At 38.6% G+C, this 22,179-nt stretch overlaps 1 protein-coding gene across 5 annotated transcripts in view; it reads right to left on the bottom strand.

The window, feature by feature from the left end:
• The window catches only part of DNAI7 (dynein axonemal intermediate chain 7), a 41,630-nt gene that overhangs the window by 7,718 nt on the left and 11,733 nt on the right, over positions 1-22,179 (bottom strand). For 3 of the 5 annotated variants that reach the window (XM_073317836.1, XM_073317826.1, XM_073317845.1), the window contains 6 exons: positions 21,886-21,987; positions 19,641-19,778; positions 16,040-16,186; positions 6,814-6,917; positions 5,324-5,594; positions 2,201-2,306 (listed from right to left, as the gene is read on the bottom strand). In XM_073317836.1, coding sequence (XP_073173937.1) covers positions 2,201-2,306; positions 5,324-5,594; positions 6,814-6,917; positions 16,040-16,186; positions 19,641-19,778; positions 21,886-21,987 — 868 coding nt within the window. The remainder of the gene's footprint in view (positions 1-2,200; positions 2,307-5,323; positions 5,595-6,813; positions 6,918-16,039; positions 16,187-19,640; positions 19,779-21,885; positions 21,988-22,179) is intronic. The other 2 variants (XM_073317854.1, XM_073317864.1) reach the window with 2 other exon arrangements.

Here is a 22,179-nt window from a genome sequence, read left to right as displayed (position 1 = left end):
GATTTCAAATCCCAAATGCTTTTTGCGCATACAGCGTCTAAATGTACTTAAAATGGCTTTCTACTCTGCAACATCTCAGCGCCACCTACTGGTGGTCTACAGATTTTTTTAAAGGATTCATTGGAATGGATAAAACTAGATGGACAACAAAAATGAATAGAAGGCTTATTCAGGGCTGGACCTAGGTTTTGTGGGGCCTTAAATTAAGAACTGTAGGGCCCCCAATTATAATTAGGCATGTGGCTGATGTGCTAGCTATGGGCACTTGGTGGCACAAGTACTCCTGTTCTTTGTAACCAAGGCACTCTGTAGCTGCATAGACCTATGACCACCACGGGATTTACTAATCCATACCTAATGATTGCACCGTCTTCTCATGTTTTTAGTACTGAGATTTTAAAGAGAAGGGTGCATTTCTCCTACTACTAGGGCCTGATTCTGTAAGTGACTTCATGGGTCTGCTCAAGCAGATTCACCTACAGAATCAGGGTCTTAGTTATAATTTGTGCAACCTCAATAAATGTCATTTACTGTTGTGAAACTCCATTGCAAGAATCTGGTCTGGAGTCAGTGAGGTTGCACTGGTTATAACTAACAGGAAGAACTTGGCCCCCATGTTATATAAGATCCTACAGGGGTTTTGGAAAGTGCATGTAAGGCAGACATGGGGTCACAAACTGAAGTTAGAAAAGGAAGATACTTAACCTAGTAAGGGATGGAGGGTGATCAATCTGTGGAACAAAATTCCTTAGAGAATCCGCAATGGTGGATTAGAGGAAATTCCTTACCAAAATTCGTAAGAGACTTTCCAATGGTGAATGTTTTTTAAAAGTTCTAAGCACTTAAAGAAAATAATACAGGATTTTCACCCTGTAATAATATCATGTAGGTGGCTGGATGGTCACTAGCAATGTTCAAAAATGCATGAAAAATATGTTAGTATAAGGAAGACAATTTATTATGAGGATCCACTTAAACTCTGTTCAATAACACAAGATAAAATAACTGTATTATAAAACTTGCTAAATAAAAGACTGTATTTTTTTAAAAATGAGGTAATCTCAACAAACTAAAAATATCCAGTGTAATGTGTTTCCAGGTCTTTTTAGAGTGGGATGGGAAAGGGTTGCTAGTTTTATATGAATACTATATATGCTCACATATTTTATATATAGTTTTTGTAGTATACTGTGTGCATACTACAATTTTAGCTCTCTGTATACTTATTAATAGTATAGTATACTAATCTATGTAGTAAATCCACTGTACTATTAACTACAACTTTGGCTTTCCTTTTTTTTTAAATAAAAAAAATATTTAAACTTCTTCTAAACAAAACTAAATACTTGTTCTCCCAAGCTAAACCACTGAGATCTTTTTTAACACTTGTAAAAATATATTCAAGATAGAGAAGACACTTTGCTCTTTACATACATTTTCACACTAAAAAAAAGAAAGAAGACCTTAAAAAATTAAAATAATTATGCCATTTCTGGGCACAGGTCTTAGTTAATATTAAGGCTGGGATTTTTAAAGGTGCTTAATGTCTAAAATCCACGCCTTGGAAAAATCCCAAGGGAAATACCTACCTTTGTGGTCCATAGCTGTGAACCTGACAGTTTGGTTGCTGGGGCAGCACCCACTGGAAAGTTCTTTTAAAAGGCTCTATAGCTCAGATAATCAATGCTGCACAACACAGAGTCATCTTGTTTTAGAAGAAAGTGTAAAAAAATAAATCAATGATTTTACTAAACTAAAGGATCTAGAAGTGTTGGAGAAACTGATGGCTGATTTATATGAGAAAGAAGATTACAACTAGCACTGGTCTCTTTCCTGGGATTATGGCCCTGATTCAGCTAAGCATTTAAGCACCTTACTTAAGCATGTGCTTAAGTAAGGAACTATTGCTGGGCTCCCAGTTATCCATAAGCTTCGTTAACTGACAATCTTAGCCTAACTCAAAAACAAGGGAAGAACCTTATTCAGCCAAGACAGATACCTCGCTGGAACCTCAAGACACCTGTAATGTATTACATTTTATAAATATATAAAATGAGAGCAATATCTAAGTCATCTTTGTTCTGTCCATGTAGGTGTTGGGGCTACATTATATACACTAGCTTTGTATGCTCCAGTGTTTGCCTAGAGTAAAATCAGACGTTTATATAATTCTGCAATACTCCATGTAAAATCTGAGTACCTCCTGAAATGGTGCTAACATTTTCTGATTTCTTATCAGATTCCTCTTCTAGCTTCTCATTTTCATCAGGATCAATTTTAATGCTGTCTTTGAAAGAGATGGCACTCTATTTAAAAAGTAAAATATCGTGTTTTTAGATTACAGTGAGACAGGCACAATTAAAAATAGTGTAGCTTCTCTGTGAAAATGAGAACCTCGGGAGAAGGAGTAAGGTCCTCATCATGCAATGAGATGTGCATGAAGCTTACTGGAGGAATGGGGCTGTAGGGTAGGAATATCCAGAATGCATCATTATGACACTTTAATTTGCTAGCTGACAAAACCAGATTTTGGTACAAAAATCAGGCAGTCTGGATTTTGTCTAAGTCAGGTAATCAGCTTTACATATTAATATATAAATAGAGAGAACACATGTAATATTTCTATAGCAGCTTCCCTCCAAAAATCCCAAAGCACTTTTCAAATATTAATGAATTCAGCCTCACAGCACTATGTGAAGTACGTATTACTAGCCTCATTTTTCTGATGAGAAAGCTAATGCAGGGCCAGAGATAGGAACTGTAATAGAAACAAACATAGAACTCAGATATTATGACTTTTGTTTGTACCTATGCTATGAGACTTTTCATTCCTTTCATTGTTTCCCCTTTTAACAAAGTTATTTAAGTTTTGGATTTCCATCCTAGATGTGCCCTCACCCCTGTTGTGGCAGACTTCTGGGAAGCATAGCAATGGGGAAAGTAGCCAGGCACTCATTGCATATTTGTTTCCCCTCCGCTAGGTGGATTAAAGTGCTTCTCCGTACACACTGTGTGATGGAATTGTGGCAAGAGGCAGCAGCCTACAGACTTGTATGAAATGCCTGCCCTGCAGGGGAACAGAGAGAGACCATGTAGCAACAGAAAGAAGGACAGAACTAGAGAAAAAAATTGGGGGAAGGGAAAATCTCAGGGTAAACAGAACTATAAGAGATATCCTAGGTGAGCGACATGGGTTGAGAGAAGCGGATCCCTGAGGTGGGAACAGGAAAAGAGTGAGGACTGCTGGAGAGGGAACAAGACTTGGAAGAGAGAGGAGAAGAGTGGGAGAAAGAACAAGATAGGGAGCTTAATGAGGAATGAAAAGCAAAAGCCAGAAAAATATATGAGAAAGGCAATAAGACAGGTGAGATGTGTCATGGTGTAAAAGCAGGGTTGCCAACCCTCCAGGATTGTCCTGTACTCTCCAGGAATTAAATATTAATCTTTAATTAAAGATTATATCATGTGATGAAACCTCCAGGAATACGTCCAACCAAAATTGGCAATCCTATGTAAAGGAAGCAGGGAGTGGGGATGACCTGCCTCAGGCACTGCTTTGCAGCAAACGTGGTGGAGGGAGACACAACAAGGCCAGGAACCACTGCTGTAAATATATGACAATAAGATGTCAAAATGGTAGTTTACAATTATTTATCTAGAAAGTTGGGCAGCAGAATAAGAGTAATTTAGAACTGCCTGTTAACCTACAGGCCATAGAAGCTACTAAGAGTAAAAAAGCCATTGTATTCCTTTGGGATATTACTTGGAAGAGATTCAGATTAACAGAGATGGTATTTTGACAGCCCTCTAGTGGCAAAACCATCAATATACAGGGACTAAACAGCCACAACACCAGAGTAAAGACCCATTCCATTCTAAAACCTACTTTGCACCCCTTCAGACTGTCCTGACACTGTTGGACTCTTGTGTGTGGTTTGTGGGACACTGAATTTTCTGTAAACAGAATCAGTTCATTCTAATACTTATTAACATTTTTGAATGACCCTCTTACAGTGATGTCTTACAATTTTATCTGGTATTATCCATGCCCTGATCCACACCAGTCACAGATCTTGATTCCTACTACAACGTTCCATCAAAACAGTCATTTCTACTCTCCAATTGCTGTTCTTTCTTTTCTCCTTCCCCTATCTCTCAAGATTCATGGCAGTCCAGCCAGTGTGGCAATCTGTGTGCTGTGCCCTAAGCTGAGGATGGTCACTTCAAATTCCTAAGAATTTGGCCTTTCCCTCGCTTGTGGTCTACAATGGATGGTGCAGCTACATAGCCCCCAAATTTGTAAGATTGCAATTTGTTCATCTCACACCTTGTGCAGCTTCAGAGCTTGCCAGTCTTGGTAAACCCAACCAATCTCAAAAGGTAGGTGGTTGAGAAGATAACCAGAAATGAGAAGGACTACAGGGAAGGGTGTGACTGCAAGGAAGGGAGAAGGTTTAGGATACTTTGGGTAGTTGCAAGGAACAACCCATGCCACTGGAGTGGGCAGAAGACTAGTTACCCAAAAGTCTTTGTGGAATTGGCTCAAAAGGTTCCGTGTTTTTGTATCTCACCCTACATCCTGCTACAGCAGTTAAGATTGACTGAGATGCTCTTGCTGTCAGGTCCTTGATTTGAATTCTGCAGGACTGCCCCAGAGCATTCTCCAGTTGAGAATCACTAGCTTTGGCATGTTCTAGTTTTGGTGGCCTGCCTGAGCTTGGGTAACCTTCAGGGCATGACGTACATTTTATGTGATATGGCATGTAGCTGATTTAGTTTGGTCTTGTTTTTTGTTTAGTTGGTGGTGGCAACAGTGCTTATGGATAGCTTTGTCACCTATGGAGCTAAATTCTATATGGTGCAAATAACAGAATTTGGTTCTATCTGGTTTTAGTTTTTGTATCTAAGTGCTTAGATACTACAGTTTAAAAGTGTTTTAAAAATTCACTATAGGACAAGTCTTGAGATATTTAGTTCTTACTTTGTCCTCCTCAAAGAAAACTCCCGTTAACTTCAAGAAGAACTTCACCTGGATAAAACTTGAGTTAAGATCTCAGGATTTCCTCCCTTACCTTTTTAGGGTTTATCCATACTGAACCTCTAGTACTTTTGAGGTAGGCCCATTACTAGTTATAAGGAACTCAACTGCAAGACCTTCTCCAAAAAGGAGGAATTCTTTTAGAAGGAGAATGAACATTTTAAGGACTTTTTTTGTTTTTTAAGGCACAAGGGAGACATGTAAAGATTTGTTAAGATGTAATACTATGCAGCTGGGCATTAACTGACAGCACTGTCCATGCTGTACTTTTTACATCTTTCTTACCTTTCTTCCATCAGATTCCTTTTCAATTACCAAGTCGCTATCTTCTCCACTCTTTTGTTCCCCTTCTTTTTCTTCTTTCATATCATAAAGCACAGTTAATTCTTGTTTGCTTTCTGGGGCTTGCACTTTTAAATGCAATTTAGGAATGCATTGTAGTGGGGAAATATGATCATAATGAGTGTGCAAGATGCGGACAGCAACATCACTTGTGGCCACTGTCTTTGGAAGGTCAAATCCATTTTCTGCATCACTAAACATATGATTTTTGAATCTGTGAACAGAGAATTAAAACAAAAGAATTCTCTAGTAAAGTCAGTATAATTTATTTTTACATCACACTTCAATATTCCAGAACATTAATCACAGTAATACAGGCACCTATTTTACCTTTTACCATATGCCACAGTCTGGGGAACAAAACTGGAGAAATGAGTTAGAGGGTCATCAAATGCTCACCCAGCACTGAGAGCTGCCACAAGCCCCTCCAAGATAGCTATAACAGAATTAAAGGAATTAAGCTCTGCATGCAGTTAAGGATTATGGCCAGGCAGAGGGGGGAGGGAGGGGAGTCAGTTGTTCTATATAGCATCCGCATAGGTAAATTGGGCTAATTTATTAGGCACATTTCTGCATAGATTACTGCAGCTGCTGTCTGTATTAAGTCCCTCTCCACAGTTAGCACAAACAAGCTGAGGTGGCACTTAAGGTAAAGGGAGCCAAGCTAGGAGAACAAGCACATCACCTCTGTGCCACTGTAGGAAATGGGCTAGAAGGCATACAGAAGGAGATCAATTCTGTGTCAAATCAGGTACCCAAGAACTTGGGCCTTTTTTCCCCATGGATCTTTGGCCTGCCATAGTATGACTGGAGGTCCCATTTCTGACCAAGCAGACAGAGACCTGTTCAAATGAGAACTCTCCTTCTGCCCATTTTAATACAAGAAGATATTGGCTAGAATTATAAAATCTTCCACCCATAAGCCTTGATGTTTTGCTTAGGAACACTGGGTGAGATTCTGAGCTGTGCTTTAAAAGGTGCAGCACATTCTGTGCCCAATCGAAGGATGCTAATGTAACATCAAGCCACTTTTATGCTCTCCTGATTCAAGACTCCTTTGCTGCACACAGAATAATGTCAACAGCCCTAGGGGGCATAAGTTACAGAAGCCTCCCTAGGCTGCCCTATAGGCTGCAGTGCTGTCCTAACACTCCAGAGTGCTGCAGCCCTGCCCCAACATAGCCATCCTACCCCCAGCAGACCCCCTACGCTAGGGCTTGCAAGGGAGTCCTCAGAAGGCAGTCTTACAGCTGTCTTCCACAGTTCCAGTGTCTGGCACACTCCCCACTCCTTCCAGGCAGATAAGGGCCACTTGTGGAATAAAGTGCTACTCAACATGAATAAGGGTTGTCAGAAACTGGCCCTGAGTCTTTATTCCATAGAGACGTACAAAGATAGAGCTAATTTGAAATAAGGTCACTTTTGTACTGTACCTTGGATTCTTCTTGAGGTTTCCCCAGATACAGAAAGTGATATTTTTATCTTTTATGGCCACCTCCATATTTCCACTGTCAGAATCTGCGTAAGTATTAGCCTTCTACAAAAAACAAATCAGCATATTACTCTAAATTAAACTAGGATGGAGTTGATGTACTTGAACCTGATGACAGAACTGCTATTGTCTTTGCACTCAGAATGATTAAAAAGTTGAGCAAATATTATAAATTCTTAGGATAACATCTGAATTAAGTAAAATCTACATGTGATAATTTGTAACGGCCTATACAAAATTTAAAACTATAAAACTTTCTTCAGTGTGATCACTAGCTTAAATGTTAAAAAGTTATTGATTACTGTATAACTTACTTCAGTGAATTAACTGATCACATTTATGACATATTTCTTATCTGCCCTAGAAAGACAGAGTCTTCCCCTTGTTCTTGCTAAGTGGGGACTTGCCACTATAATGGTCAGTTCTTGCACTCCTGTAAAAAGGCCCAGAAAACCCACTTGTTCTGTGATACACTCTAGTTATAACGGCCACACATTATCCTTAGTTTAGGTGCATGGCATTGTATTACAGCCACTCAATGCCTTTAGCCTGTAAATTCCAGGTAGTCAGTGGGTTCTAGCCCACGAAAGCTTATGCCCAAATAAATTTGTTAGTTTCTAAGGTGCCACAAGGACTCCTCGTTGTTTTTTGCTCTTTTATCTGGTACACTTGAGCTGTGATAAAGTCTTGTGCACACCTATCAGAATTACATAAATCAAATAATAGTAATCCAGTATCTATAAGGCACCCATTATTGTGGTATTTGGCTGCACTTCACATCATTACTAACAACAACTTCTCAAAACTGAGGAGTGTATATTTTGACGCCAATATGTCCTCCTTTTTGGCAGCTTCTCGCATAGATATCGTCACATATTTTTCTATACTGCTGCTTATGCATAAAACATCCTATGTGTAATGATCCCCTTCCTTCAAATCTATTTAAGTAACCTTAGAGCTAGCATTTTATACTTATTGAAGATTCTCCAAAGTTATAAAATGTAAAGAGACACTGGGACAAACTGGTAAGCGATAGGTTAATTTGACTTCAGCTGTGTTAGCTTACAAATCTGCTTTCTCCACCAAGGACAAGAAGTGGGAGTAAGGCAGACGTACTCCCAAGAATGTCAGAGGCAGCTATTTTTTTGAAAACCCCTTTTCATAAAGTTATATCAGAGCAAGACAAAATTCTATTACACCCTTACAACCAGTAACAGGATAACAAGGCTGTTTGTTAAGAGCTACTGTGCATCCAGTCGCTCACAGAAACAAACACATAATAAAAATCTACAATTTTTAAAGATACGGTTCATCACAGAATATACAAATATTAAAATATCAGCGCGAAATAGAAAGAAGCAGCACATTTTGATAAGTATATTCAGACAGTGCAAGGATAAGGTGAAAGCTGACCTGTGGCCATTAAGATTGTAGGTTGAAGATCAAAGGAAGAGCTAACTGTAACCTGAAAGATGACCACTATACTAACAAGGAAGTGTTCTGTCTTCATTCATTCTGTGTTCAGATACAAAAGGAGCAACATGTAGAGAGAAAGTAACATGAGGGATACCAAGATGGGAACTGAGAAGTTCTTTCATAAGAGCAACTCCCATCAGGCTGGGAATTGCTAGTTCAGTAGACCAGTGCCAGGCAGAAATACCCTACTACAGTGTTAGAGAAAGCCATATCTGAATTTAGAGAAGATTATACAGACAGTTTTGTAAATTCAGTTATTCCTGTTGGTACCATTGGACCAAATGGCAGCAGGGACCAGACCCTGGCAGAGAACCAAACTGAGGTTCAAAGGAGTAAACAAGTTAACAGCTCCCTGTATATATACAAATCATCTACATCTTTTACCACAGAATCCTGACAACCAACATCCATCAAATGCTGAATCTTAAGACAGACTAAGTATTTGCATCCTCACGCTCATTTTAAGTAGTATACTTGCCTGTATTAAAATACATAGCTTCCACATCTGATCTCCAAATGAGAAATTTAGACAACTTCTGACCGCTGTCACTGGCGATGAAACCTGACACTACACCCTCTGTTGTTCTTATTGCAAAGTGACAGACATTCATTAAATTTCATATAATAACTATAAAGAAAATACTGGTTAACAAATTTGATTCATTTTAAGTATTTTTTTTTAACCATTTAAGTTTGTTTAGTTGGTTAACAGAAACTTTTAAGTCTGTTAACTTCAAATTATTAAACCAAATTACCAATAATCACAACTGACTTTTTAATTGAACGCACAGTGTGACAATTCCAGTAAATGATATCTGGCTGATTTTCTCAATGAAATGTATGGAACTGTTTTTATACACTAAACTGTATTTTACATTTGCTCCTCTGATTTCTTGCTGTTTCGATGGCAGTAATGATGACCAGAGTCTAGTTTACCGTATACAGTGCTCTTACTCCTTGGCCTTGAATTATTTTGGCTAAACAGTACTAATTAATGGGGGAGGGGGGGTTTACTGGAGGAGAATCAGCTTTATAATAACTAATTACTAAAATTACTAATTACTAAAAGTTTAAGACTTTGCATAACTCAACTTTCAAGTAACCTCTAGCTCCTACAAAAGTCTGTGTATCTCATTGTGGCATAGTATAAAGTGGTGACCTTTTATAATTCAAGATAAGCTACAAGATTCTATAAAACAGTAAATCTAGGTGTGACTTATTGTTAGACACAAATGTCCCTGTTTGTATGAACAGCTTGTTCATTTGTAGGAAGACTGTGCCAAGGGCGTAGTAATAATTGGTTAAGTTTGGAGAGTGCTTTCTGAAACTAGATCATCCGTATTTAGAAGTTCCCTGCGTGTGTCCAGGAAGAAAGAGCAGTGAGAGGAATTTGTAAGGTATGAAAGAACAGAATTTCCAGAGATAAGGACAAGCATTATAACCAGTTCAAAGTAAACAAATACTCAGTCAGGTTTGAAAATCAGGTATTAAAATGGCAGAAGAAGCAGATTACTGACTGAAATAAGCAAACAGAAACTGTAGAAAGTTAAGTCAAGCAGCTAGAGGTGTTGCAGATTAAGAATACACAACTCATTACCCAGACAGACTTGGTCAATGAGTAAATAAAACCACTACAGATGCTCAGAACCACTGTGAAAGGAAACCAAGCTCAAAATATATATAACGTTGTGCAAAAATTAAAATCTTCCATTGTTGTTTGCAGTGTTGTAGCCGTGTTGGTCCCAGGATAGTAGAGAGACAAAGACCAACTTCTGTTGACAACAAAGACAAGCTTTCGAGCTTACACAGAGCTCTTCTTCAGGTTATTAATTAATATCAGTTCAGAAACAGCTTCATCTCCAGTTAACCATTAGCAAAATATATAAGTGAAAGGTAATGGGGCTGGAAGAGGAGCTTAGCAGGGCAACAAATATTATAGGGGAAAAAATGAGAGCGTATCAGAAGCAAAACCTTCTATGAGCAGCTGAGACAAATGCGTCTTGCTCAGAACAGACATAATCCTGATGATGAAAGATTATAAGAGGAGCTTTTTGAGTTTACTTGACAACTTAAGGGATGATACGAAGTATTATTTGTTCATCGAGATACCAGGCTTTAGGCTAACACACACAGCAAATGGATTCTGGTCTACAAAGCCATACTCAAAAAGTAATGAAGTGCGGGCACTTGCATACTATACTTCTGATGCAGAGACCATTGATGTCCATGTCAAACTGAAAATGGAGTGGGGAGAACAGCCACAGTCTTCACCCTTATTCCAGCGCAATGGACAGGGACAGAAATGTAAGCAGAAAAATAGCTATGAAGAATATAATTTTTTCAACTGACATCTTTAAAGGAACTACCAGAGAGGCTATAAAGATGAGTCCCAGAGAAGATGTGGAAACTGAAGACCATGAAATCAACATTGAGTTTAATCCCTACTTATTAATGTAATAAATATTAATATTAGCCTCATAATGTATTTGATAGATTTTAATGTGTTTAATTGATGTTAGAGAATTGTGGTGAGAGTTCACCTTACACAAATGATAGCTGAATGTGGAAAATAGTTTGGCATACGTGTTAGGCAAACTTAAAAAGGCAAGGCTTAATATAACTTCAACTGTGTTCACTAAAAATTCCTTTCTCAATAATTCAGTATGAGACAGAAATACCCTGCAGCATCATAAAGCTATTTGAACTAGAGAATCCAGACACCTTTGGGTGACGCCTACCAATCCCTGCCAGTACCAATGACCAGACCAGAGGGAAAACAGAACTGGATCTTTATGATACCAAGTAACAAAATCTTGAAAGTGAAATCTTTTTCTCAGATGAGTAGTGTCATTGAAGTCAATGGAACTACTTAGATCAGCAAGGCAAACAGGAGTTTATTTTGTGGGAGGTATGTGCATGCCACGTGCACAGTTGTCAGAAAGTTTTTCTCCTAGCAGCAACTGTCGAGTCGACTGTGGAACCCCCTGAAGTGGCGCCCCCATGGCACTCAATATATGACCCTGCTGACCCGGAGCCTCCTCAGTTCCTTCTTGCCAGTTACTCCAATAGAGGGAAAGGCTGGTGGGTTTGGAATGAACAAGAGCAACACATCTCGAAGAATAGTTACAAGAAGGTGAGTAACCATTTTTCTTCTTTGAGTGATTGCTCATATCGATTCCAATTAGGCGACTCCAAAGCCTTACTAGGCGGTGGGGTCGGAGTTATGGAATTGCTGATTGGAGCGCCGCTCTGCCAAAAGCTGCATCATCTGTGGCATGCTGGACGATGGTGTAATGAGAGTTGAACGTGTGCACCGAGGACCAAGTTGCTGCCCTGCAGATTGCTTGTATCAGGACCTGGGCCAGGAACACCGCTGATGAGGCCTGAGCCCTTGTGGAGTGTGCTGCAAGAGCCGGGGCTGGTATTTCGGCCAACTCATAGCACATGCAGATGCATGACCTGATCCAGAAAGACATCCTTTGAGATGAGACCCGGAGTCCTTTTATCCAGTCTGCCACTGCTACAAAAAACTGGTTCAACTGCCTGAACAGCTTAGTGTGCTCGATGTGGAAGGCTAGTGCCCACTGAACATCCAGGGAGTGGAGCCTCTGCTCACAGCTACTGGCATGAGGCTTAGGATAAAAAAACAGGCAGGAAAATGTCTTGACTAGTGTGGAAGTGTGACACAACTATAGGAAGACAGGCTGGGTGACGACAGAGTTGCACCATATCCCTGTGGAAAACCATATAGGGTGGGTCAGGGGTAAGGGCCTTTAACTCAGACACCCTCCTTGCTGATGTAATGGTGACCAGAAAGGCTACCTTCCACGACAGATAGAGAAGGGAGCAAGTCACCAGTGGTTCAGATGGGGGCCCCATTAGCCTGGAGAGGACCAGGTTAAGGTCTCACGCGGGAACAGGCTGTCTAATCTGGGGATGAAGCCATTCCAGACCCTTGAGGAACTGACCAACCGTAGGGTTGGCAAAGATGTAGCATCCAGACACTCCCGGGTGGAAAGCCGAGATAGCAGCGAGGTATCTTTATGGATGACGCTGCCAGGCCTTACTGTTTCAGGTGCAGAAGGTACACTAAGATGAGAGGCATAGGTGCCTGAAGAGGGGGTGTATGATGCTGGTCACACCAACAAGTAAATCTTTTCCACTTTGCCAGATATGTGGCTCTAGCAGAGGGCTTCCTGCTGCTGAGTAGGACCTCCCTTACCTGTTCCGAGCACAGAAGCTCCATGGAGTTTAGCCATGAAGCTTCCAGGCCATGAGGTGGAGGAACTACAGGTCGGGGTGATGAAGATGACCATGGTCCTGAGTGACCAGGTCGGGGAGGAGAGGCAACATGATCGGGGTGTCCACCCATAGTTCCAGCAGCGTGGTATACCAGTGTTGTCGAGGCCACTCTGGTGCCACCAGAATTATCTCTACCCCATCCCTGCAGACCTTGATGGACAAAGCATTGCCGGTTTGCCTCGAGACTGTGCCACATGTTGTCCGGGGTGGATGGTAGTTCCATCTCCTCAGTGACCTGGCTCAGGGAGTCCAACGGCACTGGATTCGATGGTCCCCCTTGCGGGGCTGAAGTCAACGGTGCCATCTCCAAAGTTTTTGGCACTGGGTGCTCTTCCATGGGATGCGCCCTATTGGCCGGCTCCGAAGGGGTGGGTCTCGGAGTCAGAGATCCACTCCTCCCCTGCTTCTGGTGCTGCTTTGGCGCCAGGGAATGGGACCGGTGCCGGGTTGATCTCGTCAGTTTCGGTGCCAGGGAGTGGTGGTGCCATGAGTCTCTTCCAGAGTCCTTCTGTGGTGCCGCTTCTACCACTGCTGCCGGGGCACTGTACATCGATGAGCTTGGTGCCACGTCTTGCTGTACTGATGTGGGTTGCAGTCTAAATGCCACCTCCAGAAGAAGCTGCTTGAGGTGAAAGTCCCGCTCCTTTTTTGTTCTGGGGTGAAACCCTTTACAAATCCTGCACTTGTCCGCTTGCTGTGCTTCCCCCACACACTTTGTTGCAAGACTTGCAGGGTTTGAACCCTTGGGATTTAGGCATACCTCAAGTCCCCAAGGTGGAATGCCGTCAGGGTGAATGGGAAACCCTCCACTCCCAATAGCTATCTGCTGTAACAACAGAAAACCACTTAAAACTAAACTTAACTAGACTAGGAATAACTCTGAACTACACTAAACTGAAAGACTAGGGAAAACGAGGAGAGCTTGCTAAGCAAGTCACCACAGTTCTAATGACTGTCACAGGTGGTAAGAAGGAACTGAGGAGGCGCTGGGTCGGCAGGGTCATATATTGAATGCCATGGAGGCGCCACTCCAGGGGGGTCCACAGCTGACCCAATGAGTGCTGCTAGGGGAAAAACTTTCAGACGACTGTGCACACCTAATTGGAATCGATCTAAGCAATCACTTGAAGAAGAATACCTAGGTTCCATAGCTGAGCTTGAACTTCTGAACCCTGACACTGAAACTAATAGCTGACTCTAAATAATCTGCAGTTCCTATGCCAGATTGGTAGATGTTTCATATTTAATGTAAAACTACCAATGGTAAATAAATGATTTCTTATCATTAATCTAATTTGTTAGCAGAGCTGAGCAATAATGGAAAAAATATTTCTTTGAATCTGAAAGTGAATTTTGATTTGAGCAAGCCTGCAACATTTTTGTGGTCTCTTTCCTGAAACATTTCAGCGGTGAAATGAATGTGACTAGCGACGATACTTTTGAAAATGAAATTTTAGATTGAATACTTCATATTAACTCAAAGGGAATTTCTAATTGCATAGCTGATTATAAAAATTACAGTTCACCCTGTGTTGATTAATTATGTTTGTTCACAATGCACAAAACAAAAAAATAAAAAAGGTAAAATTAGTCAAATAAAAGTATTCGTTGTGAATTATTCACTCGTTCTAATATCAGTAATTTTAAGTAGTGTGTTTTCCTTGCTCAAAATAAAACCTTTACTAGGTTAAATCTGTTTATTTCAGTACTTGAATAGTTAAACCAGACTATCACTGAGTCACAGCTAACTTGTTAATGTTGCTTCATGAATGTAATGCATGATGTCCTCGGTAAATGTAGTCAGGTTGATTTTCTCCAATGCAATGTATTAAATTGGATTTTACATACTGTGCTAAATTACAGATTTACTCATTTGATTTCTTGCTATCTGACTGAAAGAAATAAAAGTAGAATCTAGTTTGCCATATAACAGAGTCCAAAGTCCTGTGTCTTAAATTATCTTTACTTCAGGAGAATTGGCCTTCTGAAAAAAACTTTTAAAAGTTTAATAAAAACTTTAAAGTTACTTTTAACTCCATAAAATTTAATAAAGCAAAAAACACACAACACAGAAAAAAGAATACACTACAGCAATTACAGCTGGGTCACATTGCATTTATTTGTTAAGACATAAGTTAACATCATAGATTCAGTAACACAAAATATTATATATTTGCAAAAGGGCCAAGGTTGCTTTGCATTTTGTACTCCTGTAAGTTTTCAATTCTAACTAAGTTCCCACATCAGCATAAATTCACCCAATGAGGCATTACCAAATGTAGGGCCTGATAGTCCCACCCTTACTTAAGCTGAATAGTCCCTTGCGCAGTAACCTCCACGGAACTACTCATGAAGTAAAACACTATTCAATGTGAGCAGAATGAGAGTATTGTTGGATAATATGCGCCCATTTCACAGTCCTGGGCACATTTTATCAATATATAAATATTAAAAAGAAAACAAAACTTGTTGACATTGTCTACCTGAAGGGCCAAAAAGATTTACATTTGCTTACTTTACATAGGGTTTTGGATCAGGTTGCATATGTCTAAGTTACTCAGAATGGTTAAAAGAACTTTGAGTCACAGCCAGAGCAAGAGAATTAAATAAAATTGGTTCAGTATCAACATATTTGATGTCTAAGACTGAATTCATGAGGCTTGATTCCAGCTCATAGCCTATTAAATAGTCAATTTCCTATTTACCTAACAATTTGTTGCAAACATACAACCACTTCCTTCCACTTTTTCTTATTCTTTCTCCTCTCTACATTTGTTTTCCTACCACCATCCTCTTGCTAAACATACATAATCCACTACAGAATCAACTGTTTAAATTAGCATGCAAAGTAGATCACCATTTCATATATACAGTGTTTTTCCTATATGTATATTAATCTTATGTATATTCTTCAATTCAGATAAAAATCTCAATTTAAAAAGTCTGTCACACAAACTTGTGTAAAAGTTTATCTGCCAAAGATTATTTTAAAAACTTAATATTTTGCATTTAATCACTAAATATTTGTGTAATCAATGGTTACTGTTAATTTAAATCATGGTGACAGTTAAGGCCAGGATTTTCAAAGACCTCTTAATTCCCTTAGTGTCAAATCACACTGAAATACCCAGTTCCCACTGAATTGAACTTCCTTAGGTTAATTTAAAAATTCTAACCTCAAATACTGTGAAGGAGAGGTCCTCAGAAACATCAGTCCAGTACATGATTATGTTTGAGCTGTAGAAGTTTACACAGTAGTCTGTATCACAGTGTAAAAAAAGTCACTTTTGCAAATTAACCTAATGTACAAAACTGTTACTTTCCCATTGCCCTTGATAGTTCATGAATAACATTTGAAGACTAACAACTAAAATACAAAGTTTACTTACTTTAAGTAGGCGTTCTGTTGCTTCATTGTATTTCTGATGAAGAAGACTCTGCAATTCCAGAATTGATTCCTGGTATTGAATGATGACCTTTTCCTTTAGCTCATTTGGCGGTGTGTCCAATAACAGAAAATACAACTTCTCAATTAACTAAAAGACATTAAACTTTTCACATTAGTTTTACGATCAAATCATAGCAGTTTAATTTCCTTTTTTGGGGGTGTAGGATGGGAGAATGATTTCTTTTCTTCTGATTTCAGATATCATATATAAGGTATCCTGTTCTCTGTTAAAATATGAGCTGAACTTGCTTCTTTTGCATATATACAAATATTGGTTACAGGAATTCTCTATTATACAACTAAAAACTATGTGAAAAGACATTATTAAGGTTTCAAAATTAGGAAATGCTTGTGCAACCTTAATTTAGCCCCTTTGTACATACATATGATGATACAGTCTTTAATTATGTCATCACACACTATTTTTTTCACAGGATCCCTCCCACATTCAGTGCAGGACTGACTTGAGCAAGAAAAATTTCAGGACAGAGTTATATTTCTGTTTATTTGGTCTGTTTGTTCCAGGTTTTCGTAAAAAAATATTTATTATTTTCTAAATGCGTCACAGCTATGACAGGGACAACCAGTAGGATCGAAAACAAGTGCTACACAGCTAATAAGTGGCTTCCTGTTGGCTCATAAAGCAGTGCTGTCTACAGACAACAAAGTTCCTGGTCTGAGTCTCAGCAATTCCAGACTTAATTTTATATGTGTGGATGCTGGCAGGACAACTCCACTAATTGATTAAGTCTACTGGAGTGACTAGCCATGAATTTAAGCAATATCTTTCTCTGGAAGTTCTCTAATTCTATTTTGGAGATCTATGCTTTGAACCTGAACCAAAACTCTTACACCTCAGGCCAGAGGAGACTCAAAGTAAAATGTATTTGCTTAGTGTCCTGGAAATAGAATACTGGGATATACTCCAAGTTCCCTGTTTTCACATCAGAGATCTCACCATGCCAAAAACAGATTTTTATATTAGTGATGTTGGTGCTGATTTTGTAAATTATGCTATTTTTGTAAGTGAAAGTTTTGAATGTGTGAGAGTATGATGCCATGCAACTCCAGCCGTCAGAAGAACATTGACAGTTTTAAGGCTTCTTCAGATGAATTTTCCTTGTTCTTGTGGACTGAATGTGCTTTATTGACTGCCATTTGCTGATAATCAAATATATTTTGTCACCTTAACTATAATGAGCACCTACTGATGTCCATTATAATCTGAATTCTCCCCTAATTTAAACTGTCATATCTCAAGAATGATTTATCCATTTCCCCTCTAGACTATTCAAATGAAAATTCTCCTCTCACAGAAGAACACACATGAGAAATTTCAAGCATACCGTGTTTTGACAAAGTCTGTGGTGTGGGGAGGAGGTTGGTCAAAATCAGGATTTTAATGGAAAGCTATTTTTGTAGCCTTAATTCTGGAGAAAGTTCTCTTCCGCTAATAACAATCTCAAATTTGAATTTCAAAAATTTGTTCCTAATAGGAACAAATATGTCAACAAAATTTTTAATCTACAAGATAAACCAAAATTCGAGATTTGGATAAATGCTCCAATCACAAAGTTGCTTGCAATAAGATGATGATATTTGGCACATCTAACAAACTAACACTCATCCCATCCTGATGTCTACAATGCTTGCCTGAGATTAAATGTCAAATGTTTATTAGATATTGCTGTATTAGCAAAGTCATCCATTAACATTCTTTTTGTTAGTGTGATGTTTACTGTAAACTAATTTAAATCTCGTTTATATGATCTTTCATATTCTTCTCTCCCTATCTGTAAATTACACCCATTAATGTCAACGGAAATTACATGCACACAGGGGGAGAAGCATCTAGATCCCATTGTCTGTACTATTATGATCATCTGCGTCAATCAGTTATTCATTCTTTCTACAGAATTGTCACTACTTTGGGGAAATATTAACAAATCTATTTAACACATAACCACAGTAATTTAAGATTACCAGAAGATGTCAGTAACTGCAGTAGAGCCTGCAGACCACACTTTCTATTGCTGTATATTCAAACTTCTAGTATCAGTGCTTCAGAAACCAATCCTGAAATGCAACAGGCTAGCTAAAAGATGCATTGCTGAAGGAAGTTGGGAGTCCAGGAATCAAAACAAAAGTAAAAAAGTGGTGAGCTCAAGTCCACCCATTTCAAACTACATTCATAATACCAAAGTAGCTGAATGATCCTGCTAAAATGATCAGCAGTAAATGGTGAAATGTTAGCATTCAGAGTGTCATCATGTCTTCAGCATGAACTGGTCATTGACATAAATACAGAAGTTCTTGCTTCTTTTAGAACAATCATTTCAGGAAGTCAATCTGTATATGTAGTATGATAACACCATATCGGCTCCACTTTCTGGACAGTTTTCTTTGCTACCACAGGGCTAGAAAATTTGTAATTTTTTAAATGAAAGCTTAAACTCTCTAGAAAATGAAGGGGCCATCAGAGAACTTCTGGTATGGCATATAGTCCTATACTAGCTCAATCTGACCACACTAAGGTCTGGTATACCCAAGGGGGCAGGAAGGGGGGAAAATGGATCTAAGTTACGCAACTTCAGCGACATGAATAAAGTAGCTGAAGTTGACGTACTTAGATCTACTCACCGCGGTGTCTTCACTGTGGTGAGTCAACTGCTGACACTCCCCCGTCAGCTCTGCCGGCACCTCTCACTCCAGTGGAGTACCGGAGTCGACGGGAGAGCGCTTGGCAGTTGATTTATTGCATCTAGACTAGAGGGCTTGTCTATATTACCCGCTGGATCGATTTATCGATCCAGCGGGTAATATAGACAAGCCCTAAAGGCAAATACTGTGAGTGGATATAATGAAGGTCTAGATGATCACATGCTTCTGAGTGTAAGCAGTTTGTTCCAAAGGTTAAGAAGGAATTTGAATTGCTAATACCATGTAAAACAATATTAGATTGACTAGATGAATGGTAAGAACGGAGGCTCCTTTCCATTGAAGCTTCTACATACGGCATGAGCAGCAAAGTTCAGATGTGGAGCTTGATGAAACTTTCGTCAATTTGGCAGAGTGTATGGATCCAGAATTTTTATTGGATCCATCTCTACAAGCATTATATATATGAACTCCTGAAAGGCAGGATGCTAGAGTTTTTGAACCAATGGTCTTATGTTCCTTGTTTCCTAATAAAAAATGTATAATGAAGGAAAGTAAAGACAGCATATCAGAGGAAGACCAACACACAAAAATTGCTGATGATTTGGGTGATGACCAATTACAGTCAAACAACCAAACAAAGGGGCATACACTATCATTTTGCGGTTTGTAAGCTATTGGTAACTAAGAACCTTAAAAAGAACGAGGAGTACTTGTGGCACCTTAGAGACTAACAAATTTATTTGGGCATAAATAAATAAATAACAAATAAATTTGTTAGTCTCTAAGGTGCCACAAGTACTCCTCGTTCTTTTTCCTGATACAGACTAACACGGCTCCCACTATGAAACCAAAAACCTTAAGAATATCATTGTAACACTTACATTTAGCACTTGGTTTCCTTTCTCGATCACAAACTCAATATCCTCATTTTTATTTTCTTGCCACAAGCTCATGAAAGTATTAATTTCTTGGGGCACAGTTGGGTCAGGACTCCCATCACATTGCATGTAATGCTCCCACTAAAGAGATTTTTTTAAAAGAAAAAAGAAAAGTAAATCCAAAAGTTTTAGGTACAAACACCTCAAAACTTCATAATTACAATACATGAGTAAGAGGATTTTGAGAGAGACGTGTGTGGTCTAGTGATAAACACACAACTAAGGAGATGTCTATACTTGTAGCTGAAAGAGGGATACTTGTGCTCATTCTCATAGAGCTAGTGCACAAAAGTTGTACCATAGTTGCAGTAGCAGCAGGAGAAGCTAGTCTTCCTGAATACAAACCCATTCTGACCACATGGTTACATACTTGGGCAGCTAGCCCAATATTCTGGCCATGATACTGCAGCTACACTACTATTTTCAGCACACTAGCTCAACAGCAACTAGTGCAAGTATGTCTCCTTGAGCTAGCAATGACATCTCCAATCCCAAGTGTAGATAGAGCCTGAGTCCTAAACCCGGTTTCATCCGTCACTCGTTGTGTGACCTTCAGTCTTGGTTCACTCTGTGACCTCAACATCTCTATCTCAGTTTCCACATCTGTAAAATAAGGACCATAATAAAACCTGTCTCATTATCTAATTAATCATCACAACACACAATATTTGTTAAGTACCTTAAGGACTTAAAATGGAGTTTTTAAAAGCACTAAGCATTGGCACAGCTGTACTTCCACAAAAGTCAATGGTCAAATTCCCGCTGACTTTAGAGGGAACAAATATGAGCCAATCCTGAGCACTTTTGAAAATCCCATCTGTAAATTTAGTAAGTGTTAAATATTAACAACAGCATCGAATCACAAAATAATTCCATTATTTTTAAAATTTTGAATAAATGTGATCGATCATAAAGTATGAGGATTGAGAACACTAAATGGAGCCAGGTATTATAGAGGAGCCAGCTCTGGCTCCGTAGAATGCTTGAGCTAAATTTTGCTCTTAAAGCAGGGATTCAAACTTTTTATTATGTGTAACAAAGAGAGCATATCCTCTCCAAAATTAAAACACTTTTTCTTTGAGTATTGAATGAATTTTCTGAAAATTTACAAGTAAATCCATTAATTTGTTTACAAGTTAAAATTAATTAAAAATGGGATCTTTCAGAAATTTAGCATTTAGCATTTGATTTTTCTTTGGTCTGAATATTCTTCATAACAGAATAAAGCAAATTCTTCACACTTCCTATAAAGTTAAAAACTAACTGAAACTGTGGGCATACGTGACATTTTAATGATTTTTTAAAGATTAATGGTCACATTTTATCACCATTTTTCATAACTGAAAGTTACTCCTTCAGCACAGGCTGAAGAATAATCTTAGGAGAATTCCACAAAGAATTGCCCTCCTTCATAATGATTGGTAACATCTATTGTTCTTAGAGGTACTAAAGCAACAGGTTGCCTTCAGTAAAAAAGCCATTTTGTTAAAGAAAAAACAACCACCCCAAAGATGGCAAGACCCAAAATTGCACAGTTAGCGCACACAACAACCTTAACTCTATCCGGCAGAAAGGGATGGGAGGGGGAAGGAAAAAATCTAATGCATCTTTAAAATTCAGTTTAACCTAATCTGGAAACATAAATATGCAAACAACGTGACAATAATCATCTGGGCATTGCATGATGTCCTATAGGATGGAACTGTTTGGATTCTTTAACTTTGTATTTCCACCCCTTAACACATTAGACTTAAACTGAAACATTAACTCTGAATTTCCAGGTTATACAATGCTTATCTGAGGGATATTTGTAACATCTTTGTAATGTAATTTACCCTAAATTACTGATATATACTCTCAGCCTAAACTGCATTTTAATGTAGTTTTTATCCGGCAGTAGTACATAACTCAGGTGTTATGCTGTTTCCTGCCTATAATTATGCCAATATACCTCAAAATCCTGACTTTCGTCATCCCTGTCTCACCTGAGCAGATATTACCCACTGTCCAAACTCCTTAAAAGTTTTTTGATTAATGTAGTGTTTTTCATTTAAAACTAGAATGAACAAAGCACTAGAAAATACAGGAATGATCTTGTAATAGAAGAGAGAAGCACAAGATTATTTAAAAGTCTCTTCTTTGTCAAACCTCTAGAATACTATGTGGATATTTTGGAAAGCAAGTTTACCTTAGCATGTGCTCTATAATCTGCTTTCCATTGCCTTGCACTTAAAAAGTTCTCTTCTAATAAATGGAGTTCTGCAAGTTCAGTCCCTCTCCGCTCTTGATCCTGTTAGTATATAATCAGGTACATGAATTTACTATTCAGTTTAATTTTAGTTTTTATAAATTATTTTATAGTAAAGAAAACTCAATTTTATTTAGGTATTTTGATGGACAGAGTATTAATATTAAAAATAATCCAAATATTGATAATATCTTGAATTTTTATGGCACATTACATCCAGGAGATTGCAGTTAA

The sequence above is a fragment of the Lepidochelys kempii genome, chromosome 1, assembly GCF_965140265.1.
Source record: "Lepidochelys kempii isolate rLepKem1 chromosome 1, rLepKem1.hap2, whole genome shotgun sequence".
NCBI lineage: Eukaryota > Metazoa > Chordata > Testudines > Cheloniidae > Lepidochelys > Lepidochelys kempii.
Note: the sequence above shows the minus strand (reverse complement) of the source record. Positions and strands in the feature narration are given on the sequence as shown.